Source organism: Oncorhynchus mykiss, chromosome 22 (assembly GCF_057628025.1).
Source record: "Oncorhynchus mykiss isolate SJ-2025 chromosome 22, ASM5762802v1, whole genome shotgun sequence".
Lineage (NCBI taxonomy): Eukaryota > Metazoa > Chordata > Actinopteri > Salmoniformes > Salmonidae > Oncorhynchus > Oncorhynchus mykiss.
Window position 1 is genome coordinate 47594550 of NC_143043.1, and position 20662 is coordinate 47615211.

The 20662-nt window shown below is 43.9% G+C and overlaps 1 protein-coding gene across 1 annotated transcript in view; it reads left to right on the top strand.

Moving 5' to 3' along the window:
- The window catches only part of LOC110501889 (contactin-associated protein-like 5), a 128754-nt gene that overhangs the window by 91239 nt on the left and 16853 nt on the right, over window positions 1–20662 (top strand). The window contains exons 12-16 of the mRNA XM_021579744.3: window positions 905–1024; window positions 1539–1739; window positions 18167–18323; window positions 18569–18696; window positions 18817–18987. Of these exons, the coding sequence (XP_021435419.1) occupies window positions 905–1024; window positions 1539–1739; window positions 18167–18323; window positions 18569–18696; window positions 18817–18987 (777 nt within the window). The remainder of the gene's footprint in view (window positions 1–904; window positions 1025–1538; window positions 1740–18166; window positions 18324–18568; window positions 18697–18816; window positions 18988–20662) is intronic.

Sequence of the window (20662 nt, forward strand, 5' to 3'; positions counted from 1 at the left end):
TGGTAATAACCTCTCTCTTTGACACTTATATGCACCCCCCTGTAATCAATATGCACCCCCCTGTAATCAATATGCACCACCCTGTAATCAATATGCACCACCCTGTAATCAATATTCACCACCCTGTAATCAATATGCACCACCCTGTAATCAATATGCACCACCCTGTAATCAATATGCACCACCCCGTAATCAATATGCACCACCCCGTAATCAATATGCACCACCCCGTAATCAATATGCACCACCCTGTAATCAATATGCACCACCCTGTAATCAATATGCACCACCCCGTAATCAATATGCACTACCCCGTTATCAATATGTACCCTCAAACTCTGATAGGAATATACACCACCTCGTTATCAGAGCCTGATACTCCACCCCAATTGTTTTCATTTACATCATTAAGCAGCCGCTTTTATCCAGAGCGACTTATAGTAGGCTCGGGGATTCGAACCAGCGACCTTTCGGTTACTGGCTCATCGCTCTTAACCGCCCATTATCAAACTCTGATAGGAATATACACCACCCCATTATCTAACTCTGAAGTTCCTGCAAGCTATTTTATTTTAGTAACATATTTTATTACATTTGTCATAGTATTCTCATTCTCCCCTCACACGTGTGCTATCTGTAGCCATCTATGAGGCATGGTGTAGCCATGCCATACATGCCATACATGTAGCCATACATCAACGTGTAGCCATCTATGAGGCATGGTGTTTCCCTGTGTTCCTCTGTAGCCATCTATGAGACGTCATGTTTCCCTGTGTTCCTCTGTAGCCATCTGAGTCATTATGTTTCCCTGTGTTCCTCTGTAGCCATCTATGAGGCATGATGTTTCCCTGTGTTCCTCTGTAGCCATCTATGAGTCATGATGTTTCCCTGTGTTCCTCTGTAGCCATCTATGAGGCATCATGTGAGGCCTACCGGCTGACTGGCAGCTCCTCAGGCCTCTTCTCCATTGATCCAGATGGCAGTGGTCCTCTGGGGCCCACACAGGTCTACTGCAACATGACAGGTGAGCTGCCACCCTGGCCCTCTACCCTACATACATTTTTAAACTGATGGCCTTTAGGATCTTTTTGTCAGACTAATCTAGGTTTACAGACAGAATTATGTATTTAATCGGATTGCCGTTGATGATAATCCAACAGTATTGTGATAATCAATCTCAGTATATCTCGTAGATCTTCATCCTATAGTATTCAGGGGCTTCATTTAAGGTCAGAACATTCTGGATTACATGCATTTTCCTTTTCCCTTTGTGCCTTTATTTGGGAAGCAGCCACATTAGACCACTTCATATCTGTAAAATCACAATGCACTCTAGTGAGGTTCACCGAGACTGACTGGTAATTAAGGGGACTGTCAAATATGTAACTACCTCCCAGCTTGGTACAGGATCATGCATAATCATATTCAAATCACTCCTCAATGTACTGTGCTTTCAGATTCTGACTCTGTGCCTTTTTACAGACAAGTGTCCAAAAAAACTAAACTAAAACCTGTTTTTTATCTGCTCCGTGTTGTAGAGAACAAGGTGTGGACAGTAGTGACCCACAACAGCACAGATCCAGTCAGGGTCCAGGGTTCTACACTACAGAAGCCCTACATGATGAAGTTTAACTACAGCGCCTCACCTGAACAACTGATGGCCCTCGTGGCCAGGTCAGAGCAGTGTCAACAGGAAGTAGTATACAGCTGCAGGAAGTCCCGCCTCTTCAACACGTGGGGTGAGCCTTTCCAGTATTGACTTGCAACATGTTTGAAACTTTCAGTGACAGATATTTTGCACATTTCACTAAGTAGGCATCTCAAGCACAACCAATTTAATACCAATTGTTTGTCTATATAGCGTTTGTATATTCCATGCTGTATGGGTTCTATTGAACATTGTTTGTGTGCCATCGCATGGGGACTTGAAGACTCCATCTAGTTAGTTCTCTCATCGCTTGGGGAGACCCAACTATAGGTTCATCATTTATGAAATATGTATGTAGTCAGATTTCTCTGAGGTGCAGTGTCACCGCAGACAATAAACAAGTGTTTTATGCCCGAACAAGATCATTAAAAATAAAAGTTAGCTATTTTCAGGCCCAGTAGATATGAACAAAACATAATTGCTTTCATTGTTTACTTGAATGCTTCCGAAACCACAGCTGTCGAAAGAAAAACACAGATCACTATAATTGGACTTGCAAACAAAATATGCCCCTTACATTGTCACGGTGATGCTCTTTTTGTCCTGCTGTATGAAATATGTCTTATATTCTCATGCTACATCTCATGCTACATCAAATTGAACCTTGCGGTTGTGGGCGGTATAGTTGCCGTACCAGGTGGTGATACAGCCTGACAGGATGCTCTCAATGGTGCGTTTGTGAGGGTCTTAGGGGCCAAGCAAAATTTCCTCATCCTCCTGAGATTGAAGAGGCACTATTGCGCCTTCTTCACTACACTGTCTGTGTGGGAGGACCATTTCAGGTTGTCAGTGATGTGTGCGCCGAGGATCTTGAAGCTTTTCAACCTCTCCACTGCGGCCCCGCAAATCTAACCCTAACCCTGACGTCCACAATCAGCTCCTTCGTTTTGTTGATGTTGAGGGAGAGGTATTTTATTAGAATCCCCATTAGCTGTGCCGAAATCAGCAACTACTCCTCCTGGGGTCACAAAACATGAAACATGACATAATACAGAACATTAATAGACAAGAACAGTCACTCAGCTTTATGTAGGGCTATATGACTGTGCCATCAACCTGATAATAAAGATATTTTGGAGGTTATTTCGTTTTCAAAAAAACTAAAGTAAGCGATTGTAATCTGAATAAAGGCCAAAATAAAATTTTGTAAAGGCCAAAACTTTTTATTTCTGTTTTTAGAGGGAGAGAAACACTGGGGCAATTGTGCGCTGCCATAAGCGACTCCCAATCATGGTCGGATGTGATACATAATAATAATAATACATAATAATAATACTTTTTGTTGTATTATTTGTTTTGTCTTCTCTGGTGGATTAAACTGAAATTCAAATAAAATCAAATGTATTTCAGCTGATATCTCAATGTGCTGTTCTCTGGTGGATCTTACTGAAATTCAAATAAAATCATATGTATTTCAGCTGATATCTCAATGTGCTGTACAGAAACCCAGCCTAAAACCCCAAACAGCAAGCAATGCAGGTGTTGAAGCACGTTGGCTAGGAAAAACTCCCTAGAAAGGCCAAAACCTAGGAAGAAACCTAGAGAGGAACCAGGCTATGAGGGGTGGCCAGTCCTCTTCTGGCTGTGTCGGGTGGAGATTATAACAGAACATGGCCAAGATGTTCAAATGTTCATAAATGACCAGCATGGTCAAATAATAGGTCTGGGACAGGTAGCACGTCCGGTGAACAGGTCAGGATTCCATCGCCGCAGGCAGAACAGTTGAAACTGGAGCAGCAGCACGGCCAGGTGGACTAGGGACAGCAAGGAGTCATCATGCCAGGTAGTCCTGAGGCATGGTCCTAGGGCTCAGGTCCTCTGAGAGAGAGAAAGAAAGAGAGAATTAGAGAGAGCATACTTAAATTCAAAACAGGACACCGGATAAGACAGGAGAAGTACTCCAGATATAACTAACTGACCCTAGCCCCCCGACACATAAACTACTGCAGCATAAATACTGGAGGCTGAGACAGGAGGGGTCAGGAGACACTAAGGCCCCATCCAATGATACCCCCGGACAGGGCCAAACAGGAAGGATATAACCCCACCAATTTTACCAAAGCACAGCCCCCACACCACTAGAGGGATATCTTCAACCACCAACTTACCATCCTGAGACAAGACCGAGTATAGCTCACAAAGATCTCCGCCACGGAAAAACCCAATGGGGGGCGCCAACCCAGACAGGAAGATCACATCAGTGACTCAACCCACTCAAGTGATGCACCCCTCCTAGGGACGGCATGAAAGAGCACCAGTAAGCCAGTGACTCAGCCACTGTAATAGGGTTAGAGGCAGAGAATCCCAGTGGAAATAGGGGAACCGGCCAGGCAGAGACAGCAAGGGCTGCCTTGCAACCAATCACAGCCAACCTAAGAAATGCATTTGAATATAGAATTATCCCCCTACCCTCCTTCTAGGCAAGTCTATTGTCCAGCTACCTGCCAGTAGCCATAATGGCGCTGAACAACGTGATCATGTCTGTGTGAAAAAAGTATTTTCCAGTAAGCAACAATTTGTTTACCTTCATTAGACAACTTTGTTCCAATATTTCTGTAATTCAGTGATATTTATTCACATAGTAATTCGTTATGGATCCATAACTAAATAAATATTGGCATTTTGAACGAGTATTTTTAACATTATTTTATGAACAAAAGCATAAAGATGCTGATGAAGAAATACGGTACTGTACTGTTTATGCTTTTACATTTGGATAATACAGCATTCTGAAGATATAAGTCAACTGTTTATTAGGCTATAGCAGAACAGCATAACGGTCCGGACGGCCCTAGCTGTGCCTGGTGAGCAGTTGGTCAAGTTCTGTTGTCAGAAGATGAATGGAAATGTCAGGGTGAACCAACGACATGATGAACCCGCCAGGTATGTTGACTCTGGCTGTTGGAGGTGGAGTTCCAGAGCTAACAGGTGTGCCTGGCATGGATCGTTCATCTCCCACTTCAACACGTTATTCTCCGCCAATGCCGCCTGGCTCTGGGCCAATGCATCAGCTGTCACCTGTATCTCTGCCCTCCGATAATGTTTCTCTTTCTGCTGGTCTGCCTTCAATGACTCGATCTCGGTCTTCAAAGTTTGAATCTGATCCATGTGCACCTTCATCAGATGAGCAGAATGGTACCGCCCTGAGCCCCCATCGATTACAGTGACCTATGATGGAAACAGTAGATCAATTAAGAATTAAAAATGACTCCAACACACAAATGCTGCGTACACATTTTAAGAATCTAGCAACACTAACCACTTTCTTGGCAACCATGCATTTTTTTCAGTGCAGCCCGTTGTCCAGCTCTTTGTCCACTGAACTCCACGGATGGTTGTCGGTATGTTTGTATGCTCTGCAAAAATATATTCACAATTTTAGTACACAATCTATTTTTATTGAACCTTTATTTAATTATAGATTTTGTTACACAGTATGCCTACACATTGATGGGCTATATACATTTTTTTTAAATAAAGAAATACACTGAAACCAAAAAAATACCTTTCGTTTTTGTGATCCTCCGACTCATTTTAAAGTCCTCTCGTGTTTGGGGTCCTAACCCTGGAACGGGTAGCACCATAGAAAGAAGCTGGTTTGATGAAAACTATGTCCACTTTGTCTTTTTTCTTTGGTCGCAATCTCATTTTTTGCAGGTAGGGGGGATGTTCACACCTACAGTAGCCGGACTATAAATAGTCTATTGTCCTGCTTATCGGGCTAAAAATGTTTGAAAACCTGTTTTCAAAATGCCACCAGCTGTCCATCAGTACTATAAATAAAAACACAGCATCTTGTTTACATCCTTTATTGTAACCACAATGTCACAATTCATTTTTATCTACCTTTCCAATTACTTTTATAGTTTGATATTAATTTGCTTAATATTATGGTGTTTCTATTCCAAGAAAAATGAAAAACCCTCTGAGTTTCCTTTAAGATGGAATGGAAAATATGGCGCTGTACCACATGACGGTCGGGAGTAGGCTATAGTACTTGGCTATTTAGCTAAAGAATCCCTATGTTGTGCAGGCACGTGGGAGACCGGGGTTCATTTCCCTGACGGGGAGGAAGGAGTAGGCTGTCCTTATAAATAAGAATTTGTTCTTAACTGACTTGCCTAGTTAAATAAAGGTTGCACAAAGATCATAACATTTCTACACTATAATTGTAGTCAAACCAGTACACAAACAGAGATTCAGTCAAAACAGAAATCGCATTGATTTATCAAGACCAGTCACCATGCTTGTCAAAGAATAACGTGAAACTGTGCTAAAATAGTTGGAGGCTATTGCTTCTAACTTCAATATGCTCTATACATTTACAAGACCTACGCTTTTCAGCACATTACTCAACACTGGTGAGACTCATGTTGCCTACAGTATATCGAAAAATATGACGTGACTCTCCGCCAATAATTAGATAGATAATAATTACATTGGAGGATATTTCTTTAATTCAGTGATATTTATTCCCATAGTAATTTGTTATGGATCCATAACTAAATACACATCGGCATTTTGAAAGAGTATTTTTATAATTATTTTATTAACAAAAGCATAAATATGCCATTAGTTACATTGTTTTGGTATGAACGTGCAGACTGGCACCAAGAACAGCAGGAACGTTTCCCTAGTCAGTGCCATTATTATTGCAATGCCCCTTAAAGTGTTACACTGTGCTAATCAGGGTGGAGTTCCACCCTTCCTCCTTTCCCTTGTGCCTTGAACCTCGCTCGCTTTCAGTGGATACAGCAGGAGAACTGCAAGGCAATCCCATTGTGTGCTACTCCAATATACAATATACACTGCTCAAAAAAATGAAGGGAACACTAAAATAACACATCCTAGATCTGAATGAATGAAATATTCTTATTAAATACTTTTTTCTTTACATAGTTGAATGTGCTGACAACAAAATCACGCAAAAATTATCAATGGAAATCAAATGTATCAACCCATTGAGGTCCGGATTTGGAGTCACACTCAAAATTAAAGTGGAAAACCACACTACAAGCTGATCAAACGTTGATGTAATGTCCTTAAAACAAGTCAAAATGAGGCTCAGTAGTGTGTGTGGCCTCCACGTGCCTGTATGACCTCCCTACAATGCCTGGGCATTCTCCTGATGAGGTGGCGGATGGTCCCCTGAGGGATCTCCTCCCAGACCTGGACTGGACTGGTGCCCTGTGCTCTTCACAGATGAAAGCAGGTTCACACTGAGCATATGTGACAGACGTGACAGAGTCTGGAGACGCCGTGGAGAACGTTTTGCTGCCTGCAACATCCCACACCATGACTAGCCCACCGCCAAACTGGTCATGCTGGAGGATGTTGCAGGCAGCAAAACGTTCTCCACGGCGTCTCCAGACTCTGTCACGTCTGTCACATGTGCTCAGTGTGAACCTGCTTTCATCTGTGAAGAGCACAGGGCGCCAGTGGCAAATTTGCCAATCTTCGTGTTCTCTGTCAAATGCCAAACGTCCTGCACGGTGTTGGGCTGTAAGCACAACCCCCACCTGTGGACGTCGGGCCCTCATACCACCCTCATGGAGCCTGTTTCTGTTTCTGTTTGAGCAGATACATGCACATTTGTGGCCTGCTGGAGGTCATTTTTCAGGGCTCTGGCAGTGCTCCTCCTTGCACAAAGGTGGAGGTAGCGGTCCTGCTGCTGGGTTGTTACCCTCCTACGGCCTCCTCCATGTCTCCTGATGTACTGGCCTGTCTCCTGGTAGCGCTTCCATGCTCTGGACACTACGCTGACAGACACAGCAAACCTTCTTGCCACAGCTCACATTGATGTGCCATCCTGGATGAGCTGCACTACCTGAGCCACTTGTGTGGGTTGTAGACTCCGTCTCATGCTACCACTAGAGTGAAAGCACCACCAGCATTTAAAAGTGACCAAAACATCAGTCAGGAAGCATAGGAACTGAGAAGTGGTCTGTGGTCCCCACCTGCAGAACCACTCCTTTATTGGGGGTGTCTTGCTAATTGCCTATAATTTCCACCTGTTGTCTATTCCATTTGCACAACAGCTTGTGACATTTATTGTCAATCAGTGTTGCTTCCTAAGTGGACAGTTTGATTTCACAGAAGTGTGATTGACTTGGAGTTACATTGTGTTGTTTAAGTGTTCCCTTTATTTTTTTGAGCAGTGTATAAGAAATTAAGAGTATATCTGTGAATATCCAAGGGGATTTTATATAATAATAATAATAATAATAATAATAATCACCTTGTTTAAAAAATACAAATATTTTGGAGATTTAGTTTTTCAAATAACGTAAAATGAGCGAGGGGGGGGGGACATTCTTGAACAAGGGGTGAGTCATTGTTACTAATTTTTAAATAAAGCCATTTAGTTATTTAGAATTATTTATGTTTTTAGTGGGAGAGAAAGAAAAACACTACAGTCATCTCATGGATGACAGTCAAGGCCGGGCCCAGGTATTGAACCAGCATATGTAGCAAGACAGCTTGCACTGCTGATGCAGTGTCTTAGCCCATTGCACCACTCAGTGTACAACAGGACTGGTCAGGAGTGGGCTACAGTACTACAGTAAGAGCAAAATAAAAAAACATTAGTGTAACAACAGTTTTAGTAAGTAATCCTGTAGTTGTGCACAATTGTCAGTTTCTATTTAGGTTTATGTCGCCCATTCATTGTCAGAGACAGTAGGACCCAAAAGCATAATCAGTGCTCTAACTGGATTACAGGCAACATTCGCACTGAGTTAAAGGGTAGAGCTGCCACTTTCAAGGTGCGGGACTCTAACCCTGAAGCTTACAAGAAATCATGCTATGCCCTGTGACGAACCATCAAACAGGCAAAGCGTCAATACAGGGCTAAGATTGAATCATGCTACACCGGCTCTGACGCTCGTCTTATGTGGCAGGGCTTGCAAACTATGCAAACTATTACAGACTACAAAGGGAAGCACAGCCGCGAGCTGCCCAGTGACACGAGCCTACCAGACGAGCTAAATCACTTCTATGCTCGCTTCTATGCTCGCTTCGAGGCAAGCAACACTGAGGCATGCATGAGAGCATTAGCTCTTCTGGACGACTGTGTGATCACGCTCTCCGTAGACGACGTGAGTAAGACCTTTATTAACAGGTCAACATACACAAGGCTGCGGGGCCAGACGAATTATCAGGACGTGTGCTTCGGGCATGTGCTGACCAACTGCCAGGTGTCTTCACTGACATTTTCAACATGTCCTTGATTAAGTCTGTAATACCAACATGTTTCAGGCAGACCACCATAGTCCCTATGACCAAGAACACAAAGGCAACCTGCCTAAATGACTACAGACACGTAGCACTCACGTTCATAGCCATGATGCTTTGAAAGGTTGGTAATGGCTCACATCAACACCATTATCCCATAAACCCTAGACCCACTCCAATTTGCATACCGCCCAAACAGATCCACAGATGATGCAATCTCTATTGTACTCCACACTGCCCTTTCCCACCTGGACAAAAGGAACACTTATGTGAGAATGCTATTCATTGACTACAACTCAGCGTTCAACACCATAGTACCCTCAAAGCTCATCACTAAGCCAAGGAACCTGGGACTAAACACCTCCCTCTGCAACTGGATCCTGGACTTCCTGACGGGCCACCCCCAGGTGGTGAGGGTAGGTAGCAACATATCTGCCATGCTGATCCTCAACACTGGAGCTCCCCAGGGGTGCGTGCTCAGTCCCCTCCTGCACTCCCTGTTCACCCACGACTGCATGGCCAGGCATGACTCCAACACCATCATTACATTTGCAGACACAACAGTGGTAGGCCTGATCACCAACAACGACGAGACAGCCAATAGGGAGGTGGTCAGAGACCTGGCCGGGTGGTGCCAGAATAACAACCTATCCCTCAATGTAACCAACCAAGGAGATTATTGTGGACTACAGGAAGACGAGGACTGAGCACAACCCCATTCTCATCGACATTGCTGTAGTGTAGCAGGATGAGAGCTTCAAGTTCCTTGGTGTCCACATCAACAACAAACTAGAATGGTCCAAACGCACCAAGACAGTGGTGAAGAGGGCACGACAAAACCTATTCCCCCGTCAGGAAATTTAAAGATTTGGCATGTGTCCTGATATCCTCAAAAGGTTCAACAGCTGCAACATCGAGAGCATGGTTGCATCACTGCCTGAGACAGGAGACCATCTCTGGAGGCTCCAGACTGGAGGACGTCGCTGGAAGCTCCAGACTGGAGGACGTCTCTGGAGGGTCCGGACTGGAGACTGTCGCTGGAGGCTCCGTACTGAAGGATGTCGCTGGAGGCTCCGGACTGGAGGCCGTCGCTGGAGGCTTCGTGCCATGACTCCTCGCTGGAGGCTTCGTGCCATGGATCATCACTGGAGGCTTCTTGCCATGGATCATCACTGGAGGCTTCGTGCCATGGATCATCCCTGAAGGCTTCTTGCCATGGATCATCACTGGAGGCTTCGTGCCATGGCTCATCACTGGAGGCTTCTTGCCATGGATCATCACTGGAGGCTTTTTGCCATGGATCATCACTGGAGGCTTCGCACCATGGATCATCACTGGAGGCTTCGCGCCATGAATCATCCCTGGAGGCTTCTTGCCATGGATCATCACTGGAGGCTTCGTGCCCAAAACAAATATGTATTGCGATGTGAACAACTACTCAGCTCTGTCTCACTGGAGGCTTTGTTCTGGGTGCGAGCACAGGATACACTGGCCGTGGAGGCGCACTGGAGGTCTCGAGCGTAAAGCCTGCACAACCCGTCCTGGCTGGATGGTGACTTTGGCCCGGCATGTGCGGGGCGCAGGCACAGGACACACTGGGCTGTGCAGACGCACCGGAGACACAGTGCGCAGAGCCGGCGCAGGATATCCTGGGCCGTAGAGACATACTGGCGGCCAGATGTGCTGGGCCGGCACCCTCCGACCTGGATGGATGCCGACTCTAGCCCGGCCGATACAGGGAGCTGGAAGGTAGCGCACCGGGCTGTGAACGCGCACTGGAGACACACTGCGCTCCACTGCATAACACGGTGCCTGACCAGTACGACGCTCGCCACGGTAAGCACGGGTAGTTGGTTTCTAACCTGACTCAGCCAAACTCCCCGTGTGCCCCACCCATTTTTTAGGCTGCCTCTCGGGGTTCCTTGCTAGCCGTGTTCCCTTGCAACGATGCCGTTCCGTCTTTGCTGCCTCCAGGTCCTCCTTGGGACGGCGATATTCCCCAGCCTGCCTCCAGGGTCCTTTACCGTCCAGGATTTCCTCCCAAGTCCATCAGTCCCCCTTACCACGCTGCTTGGTCCTTTGGTGGTGGGTAGTTATGTCACGGGCGTCGTAAGAAGTAGACCAAAGAGCAGCGTGGTGACGGTACATTTTATTTTTATTTTAATAATGTCGCCAACAAAAACAATAAATAATACAAAATGACCATGAAGCTTAACAGGACATTAGTGCCACTAACAAAGATAACTACCCACACTGAAGGAGGGAAAATGGCTACCTAAATATGATTCCCAATCTGAGACAACGATAGACAGCTGTCCCTGATTGAGAACCATACCCGGCCAATACATAGAAATAAAGAAACATAGAAAACAAAACATAGAATGCCCACCCCACATCACACCATGACCTAATCAAATAGAGAAATAAAACATCTCTCTATGGTCAGGGCGTGACACAGAAGCAAGCGAAAAAACAGAAACCCATTTAAGACAATTTGGAGAAAACTGGGGAAACCTTTTTACAAGCTTCTGGAAAATACACAAATACTCAACATATAGCCTACCCATTAACTATTTACTTACATTATTGATTGTCACATTAGGTAGCCTGGAGAGCAAGGCATGAAGTGGCTCAAATTGCTCTGTGTTTTGCGCCAGCAGAGGGACTGTGCTGTTTCTCCCTCTGACATCCTAGTCATCCACCTCAGTGAAAACAACATGTGATACACCAAGGGGATGGCACTGGTGTGGCAGAGGTGCGGATTTAGAAGTGGTTTGACGTGGTCATCTGAATATTTCCCGGGACAGTGGTGGTCTCCATTGGGACCAGAATATAAACAAGTGCATAGACAAGTTCCTGCACTCCCTCAATCAGCTGGTGCATGCATTTCAGGGACACACAATCCGCCACCCTACCATTAAGCAGTGTGTCCCTGGGATGTACCGTGGGGTTGGAATGCATCTGACTGATGAGAGCAATGATGTATTCATTGAGTATTGAGAGTTGGTCTCTTTAGTCTCCACCATCTCCGTAGTAACAAGACACACACAGTAGAACACACACCACAGTCCCCGTCCATTGCCACTTAACAATGCTCTTTTAAGAGCCACCTAATAGAAAAAAGATAAGCACACAACGTGCGGGCCGGTGTGTGTGTGTGTCAGGACAAGGATGGAGGTGTCAAAGAGAATGGTTGAAATGTATTCTCCGAGAGGTGAACCCAGGACCTTCAGATCCCATGATTTTATGTTTTACCCTGTCATGAACACATTTGTCTTGACACTCTATTTAATGGAAAGTCTGGAGATGACAGGAATATTTTGTTGTTGTTGTTCATTCACCCAGTACTGATTGAAAGTTTATTTATTTAGCTTGGTAGAAAAAAAACAATGTTGTGTTGAAAACGTTAACGTTGCTAACCAGGTTAGCAAGCATGGTGTTTTCTTTTGAATGTGCAAAGGTCAACGCAAGCAAAGATGTTGGTGTTGAATGCAAGAATGTTCACCCGCACACCCCTGGCTACTTTTTACTGTATTACTGTACTTTTACTGTACTGTATTCATCGGTCAGCGCAAATGTGGATTATTACCTTGACTAACCTGTACCCCCGCACATTGACTCGGTACTGGTAGCACCTATATATAGCCTTGTTATTGTTATTTTATTGTGTTACTTTTTTCATTTTATTTTATTACTTTAGTTTATTTAGTAAATATTTTCTTAACTCTTTCTTGAACTGCATTGTTGGTTAAGGGCTAGTAAATAAGCATTTAATTTTAAGGTCTTACACCTGTTGTATTCAGTGCATGTGACAAATAACATTTGATTTGATGTCAGAAGAGAAATTGCATTAACAGAGGGAGCATACTGAATCAATGCATAAGGTAAGGGCTGTAACTCTAGCTAGCTACATTGCTAAGCAAGCCAGGTTGACTAGTACAGAGGTTTGCGAAAGTATTCACACCCCTTGGCATTTTTCATATTTTGTTGCATTACGACCTGTAATTTAAATAGTTTTTTATTTGTATTTCATGTAATGTACATACACAAAATAGTCCAAATTGAGGAAGTGAAAGGACGTTCTGAAAGGCCCCAGAGTCTGCAACATCACTAAGCAAGGGGCACCACCAGGAAAGTGGCAACATGAAGACCAAGGAGCTCTCTAAACAGGTCAGGGACAAAGTTGTGGAGAAGTACAGATCAAGGTTGGGTTATAAAAAAATATCTGAAACTTTGAACATCCCACTGAGCACCATTAAATCCATTATTAAAGAATGGAAAGAATATGGCACCACAACAAACCTGCCAAGAGAGTGCCGCCCACCAAAACTCACAGACCAAATAAGGAGGACATTCATCAGAGAGGCAACAAAGAGACCAAAAATAACCCTGAAGGAGCTGCAAAGCTCGACAGAGGAGATTGGAGTATCTGTTCTGTTCATAGAAACACTTTAAGCCATACACTCCACAGAGCTGGGCTTTAAGGTAGAGAGGCCAGAAAAAAGCAATTTCTTAAAAAAAAAAATAAGCAAACACGTTTGTTGTTCGCCAAATGGCATGTGGGTGACTCCCCAAACATATGGAAGAAGGTACTCTGGTCAGATGAGACCAAAACTGAGCTTGTGGCCATCAAGGAAAACGCTATGTCTGAGGCAAACCCAACACCTCTCATCACCCTGAGAACACCATCATGCTGTGGGGGTGTTTTTCATCAGCAGGGACTGGGAAACTGATAAGAATTGAAGGAATGATGGACGGCGCTAAATACAGGGAAATTCTTGAGGGAAACATGTTTCAGTCTTCCAGAGATTTGAGACTGGGACTGAGGTTCACCTTCCAGCAGGACAATGACCCTAAGCATACTGCTAAATCAACACTTGAGTGGTTTAAGGGAAAACATTAACATGTCTTCGAAGGGCCTAGTCAAACAGTGGAACCAATCCAACTTGAAGAAGCTGGAGCAGTTTTGCTTTGAAGAATGGGCAACAATCCCAATGGCTAGATGTGCCAAGCTTATAGAGACATACCCCAAGAGACTTGCAGCTGTAATTGCTGCAAAATGTGGCTTTACAAAGTATTGACTTTGGGGGGGTGAATAGTTATATACTCTCAAGTTTTCAGTTTTTGTCTTATTTCTTGTCTGTTTCAAAGTGGTAGGCATGTTGTGTAAATCAAATGATACAAACCCCCACATAAATCAATTTTACTTCCAGGTTGTAAGGCAACAAAATAGGAAAAATGCCAAGGGGGGTGAATACTTTCACAAGCCACTTTATATGGAGTAACGTTAGCTAAAGGCAATGCAAAATAATCAATGCCCATTGCATGTATTATACATTAGCAACATGGCATTTCCCAAAGTTTGGTGTTCATCAATCAATCAAATGGTGCTATACAGAAACCCAGCCTAAAACCCCAAACAGCAAGCAATGCAGATGTAGAAGCACGGTGACTTGGAAAAACTCCCTAGAAAGGCAGGAACCTAGGAAGAAGCCTAGAGAGGAACCAGGCTCTGAGGGGTGGCCAGTCCTTTGTTCTAACGTTCATAGATGACCAGCAGGGGGACCAGCAGGGTCAGATAATATCACAGTGGTTGTAGAGGGTGCAGGTCAGTTGGCAGCTCAGTATCTCAGGAGTAAATGTCAGTTGGCTTTTCATTGCTGAGCATTCAGAGGTCGAGACAACAGGTGTGGTAGAGCGATAGAGAGAGTCAAAAACAGCAGGTCCGTCACAAGGTAGCACATCCGGTGAACATGTCAGGGTTCTCTAGCCGCAGGCAGAACAGTTGAAACTGGAGCACTAGCACAACCAGGTGGACTGGGGACAGCCAGGAGGAGGAGAGAGAAAATTAGAGGGTGCATACCTAAATTCAAACAAAACACCAGATATGACAGGAGATTTACACCAGATGTAACAGACTGACCCTAGCCCCCCAGCACATAGACTATTGCAACATAGATACTGGAGACTGAGACAGGGGTGGGTCAGGGGACACTATGGTCCTGTCCAACAATACCTCCAGACAGGGCCAACCAGGCAGGATATAACCCCACCCACTTTGCCAAAGCACAGCCCCCACACTGCTAGAGGGATATCAACAGACCACCAACTTACTACCCTGAGACAAGGCTGAGTATAGCCCATGAAGATCTCCTCCGCCGACATGGTTAAACAATATCCCTATACTCTCACCAGTTTTAGCCTTAGCCAGCACCATCTTTAGATGAGCCTTTACGTCGGTAGCCCTGCCCCCTGGTAAACAGTGTATGGATGATTGTTTTTTTAAGTCTAATATTGCAGGTAATGGAGTCGCCAATGACTAGGGTTTTCAATTTGTCAGAGCTAATGGTGGGAGGCTTTGGCGGCTCAGACCCCATAACGGGTTTTAGGAGACACCTGAGAAGGCTTGTCCTCTGACTCTGACTCGTTGCTTAAAACTTACCAAACTTCTTATGGTATGGCGTCCCACTTGGCCAAAAAACAGGGAAAATGCAGCGCGGCAAATACAAATAAATTGATATAAAAATCAAACATGTAAGATACTCAATTAAAGCTACACTCGTTGTGAATCCAGCCAACATGTCAGATTTTAAAAAGGCTTTTTGGCGAAAGCATAAGAAGCTATTATCTGATGATAGCACAGCAGTAAACAAAGAGGGTAGCATATTTCAACCCTGCAGTCGCTACACAAAACTCAGAAATAAAATATAAAACATGAATTACCTTTGACGAGCTTCTTTTGTTGGCACTCCAATATATCCCATAAACGTCACAATTGGTCCTTTTGTTCGATTAACTCCGTCCATATATATCCAAAATGTCAATTTATTTGGCGCGTTTGATCCAGAAAAAAACAGCTTCCAAAATGTGCAACGTCACTACAAAATATTTCAAAAGTTGCCAAAAAACTTTGCCAAAATATTTCAAACTACTTTAGGTATTTTTAAACGTTAATAATCGATCAAATTGAAGACGGGTCTATCTGTTTTCAATAGAGGGCGAGAGGAAACTCTCAACAGTGTTACCCAGTTCCTAGTTGGCCCTACTTCTTCATTGCACAAATGAATAACCTCAACCAAATTCCAAAGACTGGTGACATCCAGTGGAAGCGGTAGGAACTGTAAACAAGTTCCTAAGAAATATCGTTTGCCAATGAGAGCCCAGTGAACAGACAGAGACCTAAAAAAAAACTAATTCTGAACGGTTAGTCCTCTGGGTTTTGCCTGCTACATAAGTTCTGTTATACTCACAGACATGATTCAAACAGTTTTAGAAACTTCAGAGTGTTTCCTATCCACATCTACTAATAATATGCATATCTTATATTCTTGGCATGAGTAGCAGGAAGTTGAAATTGGGCACGCTATTTATGCAAAAGGGAAATGCTGCCCCCTATACCTTAAGAAGTTAATGGGGAGAACCGGTTGAAAGTTTCTGTCGGTTGAATGAGCGACAACGATTGAGTATGCAGACAACATTTCTTTCCAGAAGCCTTGAGAAAATTGTCCGGCTGCGGGGGTGATTTATACTACTGTCTGTACTTACTTTTGGCACAGACATTGTTTCATCCTTTCCTACACTTAAATTGCCCTTGCCTAACAATTGCATCTGAAGCTGTGCTTGCAACATGGCTATCCTCACTATAAGCCAATAGTTATCCTGTATATTATGAGTACAGCGACTACGATTAGATTGTGTAACTGGTGTGAAATGGCTAGCTAGTGCGCGCTAATATCCTTTCAATCGGTGACGTGTCACTTACTCTGAGACCTTGAAGTAGTTGTTTCCCTTGCGCTGCAAGGGCCGTGGCTTTTGTTGAGCGATAGGTAACGATGCTTTGAGGGTGTCAGTTGTTGATGTGTGCATTGTGTCCCTGGTTCAAGCCTAGGTAGGGGCGAGGAGAGGGACGGAGCACTATTACATTTGGTGCGTTGGCTGGGAATGTAACAGCATTGCTTCCTTCCCTCTCCTCGCCCCTACCTAGGCTCGAACCAGGGACCCTCTGCATACATCAACAACAGTCACCCTCGAAGCATCGAGGAGAGGGATGGAAGCAATGCTGTGAGGCATTCTGTGTGCAGAGGGCCATGTGAAAAACTTTCCATAACAAAATATAGCTAGCTTCCTTTGCTTGTAGCTTGCCTCTCAACCGACTGGTGTTAGCTAGCTACTAGCGCTGTTGCTGCACAACCCAAGTGCTCTGGTCCGGTTTTAGAACTCTGAGATTTAGCTGAAAAGATGATAGCATTGTCAGAAGTGCTTCAAAAAGGTAGCACATCATTGGTTCTTAATGGACACAAATTAGCATGTAAGAGCGATAAGATGTACATGTACATTTAATCAAAACTGTTGCCCCTACAAACTTATTCAGTCCGAAAGATGGAAAGTCCAATGGTCACTTTATGGAAGCTGAAGTCTCGGTCTTATCTGGCGCCTAGATATTGAGCTAGGTCACGGCAATTATCATTTTTTCTAACGACCCTGTTAAAAATCCGGTTCAGGGTAACGGCCGCACAGCTCATGAGCCAAGGCATCAAGTTGATTTGCGAATGTACATCGACATTTCCTCCCAAACAATTCATCTTATTTCCATATAATTTGTTATTCCCTAAACCATTTTTATTCTATCCAGCTTTGTTTCAATTGAGTAACAATGTAAATTTGACATGATGAACAAAGGCAGAAGAATACTGGATATTAAGCTTTGATGCTGTGTGATCCGTTATCCCACAAAATACACTGTCAGAGTCAGGCAGTGTGACTTGAATAGCACCACTGTCACAACCCCCCCATGACCACACTTCAAATTACTCTCATTACATTACTCATTACATCCCATTATATGGTCCCCACCCTCCCACCACCCTCCTGTGTTAAAAGTACAGTCTAAGAGCTGAGAGGCTGCTCCCTGCAGGCCCATAGTGTCTCTCAGGCAGAGTCATGTTGTGTTGATAGAAGCCTATATCTATGCAGAGGGCTGAGAGAACACTTTCTGCAGGCCTGTAGTGTCTCTCAGGCAGAGTCATGTTGTGGGACAGAAGACTGTAGCAGGGCCACTTACAGATGCTCCAGGAAATGAGCCCTGCGAGTCTAACTGACATCACTGAGGACTCATTGACACAATGCCATGGGATACCAAAAGATGCCCAGGGCTCTAATCACATTCACTGTGCAGATTCTGTTTCTCTACATGTGGACCTAATTGTAATCCTGTGACTGGTCCAGATGGCAGCCCTCTGTCCTGGTGGGTGGACCAGGGTGGAGAGAGACGGACCTACTGGGGAGGCTTCCTGCCAGGTGTTCAGCAGTGCTCCTGCAGCCTGGAGGAGAATTGCATGGACATGAACTACTTCTGCAACTGTGATGCTGACACAGACTCATGGTAACTAGGCAAATATGTCTCTCTGTCTACTGTCCTTCAAAATGATTTAGCTACAAATTTTCTTGTGCTTGTCCATCTATATTTCTACATTTTAGCAATATTCAGTATATTACCTTGTGTCAGATGGAGATTTTCTGGAAGAGACCAAATGTATCAGCTTAAGTGGGTCATGACAGTGATGGGAGGGGTTCATCATTGTTTGATTCCTTCCACAGAGAGCATACTCTCCTGTCTGTCTATTGCAGGGCTAATGACACAGGAGTACTTTCTTACAAAGAGCACTTACCAGTGAGTGAGATCGTGATTGGAGACACCAACAGAACTGGCTCTGAGGCGCTCTACAGAATCGGCCCGCTGCGTTGTTATGGCGACAGTAGGTGAACTGTTTTATTTTGTAAAATTTTTATCTTACAGATGGTCCTTTTGAACAACATGCTGAGTAAATATTGACTGTGTTCAAACTTAGAAAATACGTGTATTTCCTGTTTTCTAGAGTCTGTGTGGAATGCAGCGTCCTTCTACCAGGAGTCATCCTACCTGCACTTCCCCACCCTCCAGGCAGAGCTCAGCGCTGACATCTCCTTCTACTTCAAGACCAGCGCTCCCTCAGGAGTCTTCCTGGAGAACGTGGGCCTCAAGGACTTCATCAGAGTGGAGCTCAGCTGTGAGTCTGTGGACCACACACACACACTCACACAAGCATGAGAATGCCTCACACAGACACAAAACACACACTCCCACACACACACACACTCATACGCATACATGCACACACACACACATTCCAAACAGACTTACACTTGATAATCCATGTATAATAAAGTACAATTACAGTCAACTTAGCTACAGCACTATATCATCAACCTGTCAACTTAGTTACAGCACTATATCATCAAGCTGTCAACGAAGTTACAGCACTATATCATCAAGCTGTCAACTTAGATACAGCACTATATCATCAAGCTGTCATCTTAGATACAGCACTATATCATCAAGCTGTCATCTTAGCTACAGCACTATATCATCAAGCTGTCAACTTAGTTACAGCACTATATCATCAAGCTGTCAACTTAGTTACAGCACTATATCATCAAGCTGTCAACTTAGTTACAGCACTATATCATCAAGCTGTCAACTTAGCTACAGCACTATATCATCAAGCTGTCAACTTAGTTACAGCACTATATCATCAAGCTGTCAACTTAGTTACAGCACTATATCATCAAGCTGTCAACTTAGCTACAGCACTATATCATCAAGCTGTCAACTTAGTTACAGCACTATATCATCAAGCTGTCAACTTAGCTACAGCACTATATCGTCAAGCTATCAAATGAGCTACAGCGCTATATCGTCAAGCTGTCAACTTAGCTACAGCACTATATCATCAAGCTGTCCACTTAGTTACAGCACTATATCATCAAGCTGTCAACTTAGCTACAGCACTATATCATCAAGCTGTCAACTTAGCTACAGCACTATATCATCAAGCTGTCAACTTAGCTACAGCACTATATCATCAAGCTGTCAAATGAGCTACAGCGCTATATCGTCAAGCTGTCAACTTAGCTACAGCACTATATCATCAAGCTGTCAACTTAGCTACAGCACTATATCATCAAGCTGTCATCTTAGCTACAGCACTATATCATCAAGCTGTCAACTTAGCTACAGCACTATATCATCAAGCTGTCAATTTATTTACAGCACTATATCATCAAGCTGTCAACTTAGCTACAGCACTATATCATCAAGCTGTCAACTTAGCTACAGCACTATATCATCAAGCTGTCAACTTAGCTTTGAAAAGAAACTTATAATTCCACGAACAACAAGGTAATCAAATAGACATCAGAAAATAAGCCATGTGCCTAGAGAAATAGAGAGAGAGAGAGAGAGAGAGACAGCAACATAATTAGACCCAACCAAATCATGAGATAACAAAACGATAATTACTTGACATATTGGAAAGAATTAACAAAGAAACTGAGCAAACTAAAATGCTATTTGGCCCTAAACAGAGAGTACACCGTGGAAGAATACCTGACCACTGTGACTGACCAAAACTTAAGCAAAGCTTTGATTAGTGAGCATAGCCTTGCTATTGAGAAAGGCCGCCGTAGGCAGACCTGGCTCACAAGAGAAGACAGGTTATTTGCACTCTGCCCACAAAATGAGGTGGAAACTGAGCTGCACTTCCTAACCTCCTGCCACGTGTATGACCATATTTCCCTCAGATTACACAGATCCACAAAGAATTTGAAAACAAACCCAATTTCTATCAAGTCCCATTTCTATTGGTTGAAATACCACAGTGTGCCATCACAGCAGCAAGATTT